Source organism: Nothobranchius furzeri, chromosome 17 (genome assembly GCF_043380555.1).
Source record: "Nothobranchius furzeri strain GRZ-AD chromosome 17, NfurGRZ-RIMD1, whole genome shotgun sequence".
NCBI classification, from domain to species: domain Eukaryota; kingdom Metazoa; phylum Chordata; class Actinopteri; order Cyprinodontiformes; family Nothobranchiidae; genus Nothobranchius; species Nothobranchius furzeri.
Genome location: NC_091757.1, coordinates 22655358 through 22666383, shown reverse-complemented (window position 1 = coordinate 22666383; position 11026 = coordinate 22655358). Strand labels below are relative to the sequence as shown.

Genomic DNA, 11026 nt, shown 5'->3' with positions numbered 1-11026 from the left:
AAGGACAGAGCTGCTTCTCTTCCTCCACACAGGCCTTTTGACTGTAGCATAGAGCTGCTGCCTGGGGCTCCTCTTCCCAGCAGCCGTCTGTACCACCTCTCCAGACCTGAGCAGGAGAGCATGGAGACCTACATTCAGGAATCCCTGGCCGCTGGACTCATTCGACCCTCTTCCTCTCCCCTGGGCGCGGGGTTTTTCTTCGTCCCAAAGAAGGAAGGTACCCTCAGACCTTGCATAGACTATAGAGGACTAAACCAGATCACTGTAAAGAATAAATACCCGTTGCCTCTACTCAGCTCGACCTTCGAACCTGTGCAGAACGCACGGGTGTTTAGCCATCTGGATCTTAGGAACGCGTACCACCTGGTGCGCATCAGGCAAGGGGATGAGTGGAAGACGGCTTTTAAGACTCCTATTGGACATTATGAGTATTTGGTTATGCCTTTTGGGTTGACTAACGCCCCTGCTGTGTTCCAGGCGCTTGTGAACTCTGTGTTGGGCGATTTCCTGAATAAGTTTGTAACAGTTTATTTAGATGACATTTTGATTTTTTCAGAGGACTCTGCACAGCATGTGGAACATGTTAGAGTGGTTCTCCAGCGGTTGTTGGAGAATCGCTTATATGTCAAAGCAGAGAAGTGTTTGTTTAATGTTCCTCAGGTCAAGTTCCTCTGGTTCATTGTGGAACACGGGAGACTCAGAGTGGATCCGGAGAAGGTCCGCGGGGTCACGGAGTGGCCCACCCCCTCGTCCCGGAAACAGCTGCAGCGCTTCCTGGGCTTTGCAAACTTTTACCGGCGCTTCATTAAGGGATACAGCCAGGTAGCCTCACCTCTGACTAACTTGACTTCTGTGAAACGCCCATTTGTCTGGTCCCCAGAAGCCGAGGCTGCTTTCCAGGAACTTAAGAGGCGCTTCACCGACGCTCCAGTCCTACACAGACCGGATCCCCAGAGACAGTTCGTGCTGGAGGTGGATGCATCAGAGACCGGGGTGGGGGCGGTCCTATCACAGGTAGCAACCGTGGACAATAAGCTGCACCCATGTGCCTTTTTCTCCAGGCGGCTGTCCCCGACAGAAAGCCGTTTTGACGTGGGAGACCGGGAGCTGCTCGCAGTGAAACTCGCCATCGAGGAATGGAGGCACTGGTTGGAAGGAGCGGAACTAGGGTTGCCAACTCCCTGAAAAATAAATAAGGGACACCTCGCGGGCAGGGCCGGCCGCTCCAGGCCACCCTTCCCAGCGTGGTGATTTTTTTGCTCTTTTTTTGTGTGTGTGAAAGGATTTTTTTTTTTACTATTTGACTTGAAGTTGGTTTAAGAAGATGCATATTCTTTGTGATATGAAAACATGGGAAACAAATGATCATTTAGCCATTTATTTATGGCGTGAAATTATAAAATTATTATAAGTAACAAAGGTAGTTTTCTTAAACAGAAAACTGTTATGCTCAACTTTTTGTGCAAAATGACAAAAAAAAGCAGGTCTCTTTCTTAAACGGTAGCCTGTTATGCTTTACTTTTTAGAATATAAATAACTCTCTTTAAAACAACTCTGTTCTGCTTAACTTAAAATTGTATAAATTAATAGAAAACAACAGAAAGAGCAACGCTGTAACTGCACATTGAGTGCAATTAGAAAAGTGCAAACAGAAAGTCTGTGGAGAAGCTGTAAACATATTTGTGCCTCAAAGGCCTTGACTGTAGCCTACGGTTGAAGTAAAAAAAAAAAGTCCAAACTCATGAACTCAAAAGCTCAATGCTACATTATGTGAAAACAGACTAGTTTCTCCATTTGTATTTCTTTTGAGATCTTGCTGCATTTAGGAGTTGTCTTTCAGTACTGCAGAGTAAAACTCTGAGCAAGACATGTCACAATTTAGAGTGACAATGAGCTCACATCTAATTATTTCAGTAGAACATTTGTTCCGCACATCAGTCCACTTATTCTTCATGAGAGAGAAAATCCTCTCTGCCAATCCAGTGGAAGATGGGATGCTGAGTACAAACGATACAACAGGCTGGATGTTGGAGAGGTCAGCTGCCTGAAGAATTTCTATACACTTCTCTGCTGTTCCCTTGGACTGCCACTTTTCCTTCTCCTGAGGTCCTTTGGTGAGGGGCTCCAGAAGGCTGGTTGCAGTGACACACTCGTCATAAAGCTCATCCATAGAGATGTTTAACCTGCCAATGGAGATAAGAAGTAAACCTGGGTTATAAGCACCACATAGAAAACTTACAGTGGTAAATAAATGGAAAACATTTATTGTATATTTATTGCATTGTATAGCGTTTATACAATACAATAGTTCACTTTATTTATTATGTATTTATCCATCCTTTTAGTTTAAAATTATCCAAACAACATATAAACCAAGACAAGGCTACATCGAAACTAAACACCCAAGTTAAAAAAAAATAGAAAAACTAATGACAAAACAGAAACAGACAACAAAAATAATAAAAATAATAGTAAACAAGCCCCAACACAGTGTTTTTTTGTTCTTCATATAAATACCTTCACTTTAACCAGAGGGTTTAAAAAAGCAATGTTTACTTACCATATCTGCTTCTGCCGTGGCCTTGTGGACGACAAACGGATCGAGGGTAACCCGTGCTTTCACGTCGTTTATGTTTTTCATGTGGCTACTACTAGAAGCATGTTGCTTGAGGTCAGTCAGTCCACCATGCCCTATGGAAAAACTGCGCCGGTACACGGTGCAGTGCGCTTTACAGGTGTTATCGCGCAGTTTTTCCAGCCAGGAATTTTCCTTTTCCCATTCCTCCCTGTATTTTTGAAGCCTTTTTTTCTTCTTTCTCGGAGGGGTACTGTCGTCCGAGACTTGTACAGCAGTGTCGGCGTTAGTTTCCCTGTTGGCCGTGCTGTTTGCTGTCGTCTGTTTTCTTTCGGTATTTTCTCCCCAAGCGACCGTTCCTCGACCAATGAAATAAGCGGTAATCTGTATCGTCATATTCGTGTGTAAGCATGCGGTCAGCTCATTGGTCACAGAGCAGGCGAAGGGCTGGCTTTCAAACAAAGCGTTAATTCCGGTAATAGACTACAGACTAATTTTGATCCATACTATATTACGGGACAAAGTGCGTCCCTTTTGAGTTCAATACGGGATGTGCACTTTTGTTTCTAAATACGGGACGATTCCGTTTTTCAAGGGATGGTTGGCAACCCTAAGCGGAACAGCCGTTCCTTATGTAACGTGAGGAAATATGGGTTTTCTGTCACAAAGGTGGTGCTGGACTCAGCTGGGTCAAAGCTGGGTCATTGAGAACTTTCACCCACAGATTAAGACCTGAACGCCAGCGAGTCTGGGAGGAAACCATAACATCAGCCACCTGCAGTCTACCAGAAGATGTGTTTCCATGAGTTGTACCCAGACCAAGTCAAAACATAAAGTTTAAACTTCTTTTTCTTGATTTTAATGTTAAAGTAACCATTATCATTTTGCTCATTATAAATGTGTTTAATCAAATGAATGACTATTATGCTTTGGGGTAATTATAATGGATTAATGAATCCATTCTTAAATAATGTTGAGAATGTTTGGTACTGACCTTCACACACACTCGAGCACACAAACATTCACACACACCCACACACATCTTCCCACAGTAAACTCCAGACACATTTGATGACGCACACGTTTGCTTTGAGAAGAGAAAGGTTTTTGGTAAGTTTCAGTCTTATGATGGCAGTTCGTGCTTGACAACGAAAGAGAACAGACCTGAAAACCAAAGGGGGGGCAGAGCCGGCTGGCTCGTTCTTCCCCCCTTTCACGCTGTTCCTGCCAAGCCAGGCAGAATAGCTGAATCGCAACTTCTAACGCATACTCATTACCGAGTCTTTTGATTTCTGAGTGAATTAACTTAAGAAAGCGCGTCGACAAAACGCTTTACCATCAACGTGTACCGAGGGCAACTCTGGACCGGTTCCGTTCGACACCTACGTCTTCCCTGTCAGCCGTTGAGTGTCATCTGGATGAACCACAACATCCTCCACGGCCCGGATCCGAAAGAGGGTCCACAAGAGTTCGGTGAGACAGAGCACGGTGTTTAGCATTTTGATGCATCTTTTCCAACTAAACCTAAGTTTATTCAAACCATCATTTTTCACTCAGACACCTGTTTCTTCCTGAAGCAAAATCAGATGCACACACGCATCCATCTCACCTCATATCACTCTCACAACTCACAACATTCTCAATCTTCATAAATTCACCAGAAGGTCTATTTGAGCAAGAACAGCATATCAACTGTTAAGGATTGTCCCACAAAGTTACCAATGTTGATTGTATTTCCTGTTTGTCAGTTTTCAAAATCATTAGTTTAATTTGAAGAATTAAAACTTTTAATCGTCAAACTGGTTTCCTCATTGAACTGAAACACAGACACACAGATATTATCGGCAGTTTATCGATGAAAACAACCTTTGAGTCTTCTGAACAATACAAAACTTGGTTATTGATTTATTAAAAATTAATATTCCGAATTAATAAGTAGCATGGTTCCTCTTTCATAAAAGAGCATAAAACCACAATGCTACACTTATATGGACGGATCACAAGAACTTGATTTATCTGAAAGAAGCTAAACGTCTTAACCCCCGCCAATATAGGTGGTCGTTGTTTTTCTCTCGCTTTAACTTTCAGATTTCTTATCGCCCTGGATCTAGACACTAAACCCGACGCCTTATGCAGACTGTATGCACCAGACCAAGAGCCCGAGCCCGAACCCATCCTTCCTTCATCGTGTGTGGTAGGTGGAATCACCTGGGAGATTCGGGACAAAGTGTTAGAGGCGCTTAAAACCGAGCCTGGACCAGGGGGATCCCCAGGGAGGCTATTCGTTCCTCAGGCGCTTAGGGGGCAGGTTATACATTGGGCACACACGGGGAGATTTTCCATTCATCCAGGCGTAGGACGCACCATTGCTCTGATCAGACGGACGTTCTGGTGGCCCTCCATGTATATGGACATTAAAGACTATATTTTGGCTTGTCATGTGTGCGCTCAGCAAAAGGGAGTCCACCGAGCCCCAGCTGGGCTCCTCTGTCCCCTTCCTAGTCCGTCACGTCCCTGGTCGCATATAGCGCTTGATTTTGTTGTAGGATTTCCAGAATCTCAGGGATTCACATGTATCATGACGGTGGTCGACAGGTTTTCTAAGGCATGTCATTTGGTGCCTCTTAAAGGCCTTCCTCTTCGACTGTTACTGCCAAGCTCCCAGTGAATCATGTTTTTAGACTGCATGGTATTCCCACAGAGATTCTGTCAGACCGGGGTCCCCAATTCGTGGCTCGGGTCTGGAAGGAGTTCGCGGAAGCTCTGGGCGCCAAGGTCGCCCTCACCTCCGGCCACCATCCTCAGACTAATGGGCAGTGTGAGCGGTTAAACCAAGAGCTGGGCGCCATGCTGAGTTGTGTCTGCTCCTCCCAGCCCAACACCTGGAGCACGCATCTAGCATGGATCGAGTATGCTCACAACTGCCATGTATCCACCTCCACCGGTCAGTCACCATTTGAGGCGTCTCTGGGTTACCAACCCTCACTGTTTCCACAGCAAGCCTCGGTTTCAGTCTCCATCCCGCAGTTTCTCAGGGGGGCAGACGGGCATGGGCCTCTACCCGGGCGGCTTTGGAGTGCACTGCCGCCAGAAATAAGCAGCTGGCAGACCGACACCGGCGCCCCGCCCCGCTGTACTCTCCTGGTCAGGATGTTTGGCTGTCTTCTCGGGACATCCCGCTAAAGGCCTCCTCTAGGAAGCTCACTCAGAGGTTCATCGGCCCCTTCAGGGTCCTGGACACGCCTACTCCCACCACGGTTTGGCTGGACCTCCCCAGGAACATGAAGGTACACACTGTATTTCACATCTCCTTGGTTAAACCCGTTGGTTCCAGTCCTCTTTGTCCTGCTCCTGCTCCTCCGCCGCCGGCCCGGCTCTACAAGGGGGGACTGATCTACTCAGTCCGGAGGATCCTCGACTCCCGACCCCGTGGTCGTGGGGTCCAGTACCTGGTCGACTGGGAGGGGTACGGCCCGGAGCAGCGCTCATGGGTCCCGCGCTCCTTCATCATGGATCATTCCCTCATTCGGGATTACGAGGAGACAGTTGCTAGGTCGCCAGGTGGCGTCCGTTGAGGGGGGGAGCATTGTGTGTCGGGGTGAGTACTCCTCCTTCTCTACAACATCTTTGTGAGATCTTCATTCCAGGAGAGGGCACTCACCAGCTGCGGGGCATTACCAATCAGCGGCAGCTGCAGCTCCTCAGATCAACCGCAGCAGAGCTCTATTTAAGAGGAGAGGGAACTACTTCACATCGCTGGATGATTAGCTACTCACGGACACTTGGAAACGCTGAACCATTGATGGAATATATCTACCTGGAACTCACCATAACCCGCCTGGACAACAACTCTCACGGTTCGTCTCTCCTCCTGTTCCTCCTATCCTCTGCCGCCATCGTCTGGCTCCCTCTCCTGGACGCACCCCATCACACCATCTGCCCTCCCTACTGACTTCTGGACTCTTTCTGGCTTCATTCAACTTGTATATCTCCAGGACACTTTTAGTTAGGTTTAATAAATCATTGTTTGAACTTTCTGCCGTTGTTTTGTGATGATTCTTCATGTCGTGGGTTAAACAACTTCCCAGGGACATGACGCAAACAACAAATAAACTTAATGAAATTAAAGCCAAACTAAATATTTGGCTTCAGAGGGATCTCTCCATATTAGGGCGCATTTATTTAACCAAAATGGAGAGTATATCTAGATTAGTTTATCCAACCTGCAGTACTGCAATTTCAAATGACCTAATTAAAAAGATTAACACCATCAATTTTAACTTCATTTGGAGAAATAAGCCACACTATATAAAGAAAGATCAAATGGTCAAAGAAATTAAAGATGGAGGCTTAAAAGTAATAGATTTCAATTGCCTTAAAGGAACACTCAAAATTAATTGTCTAAAATCTTGGCTCAAGAATCTGAACGCTTTTTGGTATTCTATCCCAGTCATCTATTTAACAAAATGGGTGGTCTAAAAATGTTACTGTTGTCAGATTTTGATATAAACAAACTGCCCACAAAATTATGAGTTCCACAGACAAGTACTAATGTAATGGAAGTTGTTGTATGTACATAATTATTCGCCTCACTCTTCTATAATTTTGAACAATAGGTATGTATTATGCCGTAATAGGTCACTATTTTATGAAGATTGGATGAATAGGAAAATTTGGTCTGTACACTTGATGAAAGATAATGGTGAACTAGGGTACGATGAATTTTGTCTTAAATACAACTTTAGCCCTCCTAAATCTGATTTTATAAAATTATTAATAGCGCTTCCTAAAGAGGTGGTCTTCCAGTACAGAAACATTATTCAACACCAACCTATAAATCCACAGTATGGTTCTATCTCCATCCATCATTCCCCTTATGGATAAAAAGTGTACCAACCAATTTATTAGACGGTGTTTTACTGATCAACTATACCCTTGTAAAGTCAACAAGAACAACATAATTTACAAATTTGGTAAAAGCTCCATTATTAAACTAAGGACTTTTTATTTAAAACTTCCTGTTCAACCTAAAGTCAAAGAAACACATTTTAAAATTTTAAACAATGTCTATCCCTCAAAGGATCTGCTCAGAAAACGTTTTAACATTGATGATAATTCATGTTCCTTTTGTGGGAAGGATGTTGAAACAACTGATCATATTTCCTTTGAATGCAACAAGACACGGACGTTTTGGAACCGTTTTGAAAACTGGATTCAACCTCAGATTGGAATCCCATGTCCCATTTCAAGAGATGTCGTCACCTTTGGACCTCTCCTTCAAACAAACAACCAAGAACTCTGCTACAATCTACTTCTCTGTCTGGCAAAATTCTTCATACATAAACAAAAAATACTGAAATCACCCCCTGTGTTTAATGCATTTGTACATGATTTTAGATTGTATCTAAGATCCCTTAAATGTATCAATAATAACAGCTATGAAGATATGTATAGACTTTTGTGTAGACTTCCTGGAACTGTTTAGTAGTCCCTTGCATTGTTTGTTTTTGTGTTTTTGTTTGTTTGTTTGTTTTGTGTCCTCCCCCTTTTCACTGACTGTTCGATTCTCATCTGAAGACATTGGCATGTTCGCCTTATTTGTAATGTAAATATGCTTTTCAGCAATTAAAAAAAAGTCTTTGTAGGAGCCACAGGGGCGTGGTTTGTAGGGGGCGTGGTTTGTAGTGGCTGCAGCTAGACCTAGGATTCTGGGAACTCGTTCAAGATGGCGGCGAGCAGAAGGCTGGCTAAGGTAAATGTTTCTGTTCCATTGCTGCTTTCAGTTTATGCTATTTTGTTGCTCCTGAAGACTTCACGATGTCCAAGCAAACGTTCATTTTATGTCTAAGACACGTGACTCAACGTGACAGCGTAAGAGTGTAAGTGTTGGCCGTCTTAAGCATCAGTTAAGCAAAGAGGTCACTGCTGGCCACCTAGCCGATCCAATGTTATTGCCGAACCGGTACCGGTACTCTAGGCTAGACAGCCTAGTTACCCCCGAAAATACCAGACGAGTATACATTTTAAACTGTCGCTATGAATAAAGGGTGGGATAACAGCAGCCGTTTGACCAGGAACGGGATTTACAAGTGTGTTACTTTTCGGCATTACTAGCTAGCTAACCTGCTAAACTGCCACTACCAGATGTTAATCGAGCTCCTTCGTATGAACCGAGGTTGCTTGCCACGAAGCTAATGACTTATTTGAGATTGTTACCGTTTGAAGAGGCAAAAACAGGGCGAATCTTAAGCGTTGGTGTCATTTTAATGACTGGTACATGTCATGTGTGGCACTCTGCTGGGGCCTCATATGTACATTTAAAGAGCAAGTCACCTCCTACAAGAAACACTTCACTCCCACCTGGCAGACCGAGAGGGCGGAGCTGCTAACAAATACACACAGCAGTCTCACAACAGCATTGTGACATCATAATGTAGCAGCTAATAAATCGTTTACCTCTCACCCAGACGTTTACATCCGCTCACACCACAAACAAGATAGCCGAAAATGTCCGTTAGGCGGAACTTTGGCGGTAACAATACGTGATTGGTGCTCCTGCCTGGGGTCTTTCAAGTGGATCAAAACCATTTTGGTTTTGTCCACGTGCTGGTCCCCAACGTCTATACATAATGTATCCCTGTATAATACGCAATCCCTTTTTGGGATTTTATAATGTGGTTTAACACTTTCTTCCACCCAAATCCGCTTCTTCTCTGTGACAGTGCCGTTTGTTTACACTCCACTCGTCAACCTTCCAACATGGCAGCGCACATTCCAGAATGCTGTGCGTAATCACATGTGATCACAAGACCTATAGCGGTGGCATATTGAGATCCAAATGTAGTGCAGAGTTTTTACCTGACGATGATGCAACACTGACAGTTTTAGGCAGAATAATAAATTTTTAACTAAGATACTGTAAAGTGCCAAATTATTGAGTACACTTGTCTACAGCACGATTACACACTCATTTAAAAGCAGGGGAACAGCAAAGATGCAAAAACTGCTGTTGTTAAAAGAACTTTGAAAATGTGGGTGCAATTTTTAATGACTTGTCAAAAACTCCAGACCCAGAAGTGCCGCGCTGCAGATAAGTGCCAGTTCTATTTCGTCTATGTTTACGACGTTGTGGAGTACTTTACAACACACTTTATGAAGCAGAGCGGCTTCACGGCACAAACTCCGCCGCAGTTTTGATAACTTTAAAGTACTATTGATCTTAAAATATTCTGATAAATAGCGTACTTACGCATTTTCAATTAATTACATTCTCACAAAACACGACAGCAAGTCTGATCATGTATAAACAATAGTCACTTCCTGCTTTCTGTTCTCAAGTCCCGCGTGATGATGTGACTATTGCGCGACTTTCCAAGAAGCGCTCAGCGGTGTGTCCTGTGTGACCGCTTGACTCTCAAACTCCCGGGTGCTCCGGTGTGCCCCAGGCTTTATAGTTTCATCACTGCTCTAGGCTGTGGTCATGAGTACAGCACCTAAAGGATGTTCTATATTGTTGAAATACAGAAATTACTAGAAGTTTGTTAGCCAGCCAAAACTCAATAACTGAAAACATAAAACAAAATAAAAGCTTCACCCTTTAGATCACAACAAATAGTCAGATGGAACAAGGATGGTTTAAATTTACAAAGACCACAGGAAACGTTCAAAATAAAATCATTTGCATATTAAAAAAACACATATTTTCCCACAAAAGCATATGTTTTCTGACAACATAAGTACTACTGTTCTATACAGCACTTTTTCCTCACAGACTGCTTTTTGCTTTCACTACCTGACGGTGTTCATGTACACTTTATGTTGCATGGCTTGTAATGCTCTTACTTGGTTGTATCTATTTATTGTTCTTGTGCTATTTTTATTCGTCTTTATTTGTTATGTCAAATTTTTTATATAGTGTGCAGTAGGGTTGTCACGATACTAAAATTTCAAACTCGATTTGATACTTGAAAAAATACTCGATTTCGATACTATTTAAAAACACCCATTTATCGAACAAGTTTATTCAAAAAATAACATTCCTCAATTTATATTACAAAAATTAAATGTTAAGAATTAAGTGTATTAAGTGCTTAAACCTTTCAAGTATCAGCATTTTTTAAAACGTGCATACAAAAACTGGTGAAAGTTAACACTTTAAATCATGAATTGTCTCACTATATATACACTATTTGCAGAGTGATGTTTTGCTGCTTAAACTCTGTTTAAGGTGCATTTTTGTCATAAGATGTAATGCCATATGTTTTGTTCTGTACTTTTGAACAACTCTGTTGGTCAATAAAGGGAGAAAACGAATTTCTCCACAGTAGGACAAAGGTACATCTACCGGTAATCTTAATAAAAACAGATTGGCGCACGGCAGTGACGTCATTAAAAGCGCCGGTTAGATTAGCCGCGGCTAGTCTGTTCACGCCTAGAAATCCCAGACCCGCT

General features: G+C 43.2%; 1 protein-coding gene across 4 annotated transcripts in view; it reads left to right on the top strand.

The window, feature by feature from the left end:
* The first annotated feature begins 8218 nt into the window (after positions 1-8218).
* The window catches only part of ube2l3b (ubiquitin-conjugating enzyme E2L 3b), an 81380-nt gene continuing 78572 nt past the window's right edge, over positions 8219-11026 (top strand). For 3 of the 4 annotated variants that reach the window (XR_011517052.1, XM_015976469.3, XM_015976468.3), the window contains exon 1: positions 8219-8327. Coding sequence is in view for 2 of the 4 variants with exons in the window: in XM_015976469.3 (XP_015831955.1) it covers positions 8301-8327 (27 nt within the window). In the remaining 2 variants the exon portion in view is untranslated. The other variant, XM_054734599.2, reaches the window with a different exon arrangement.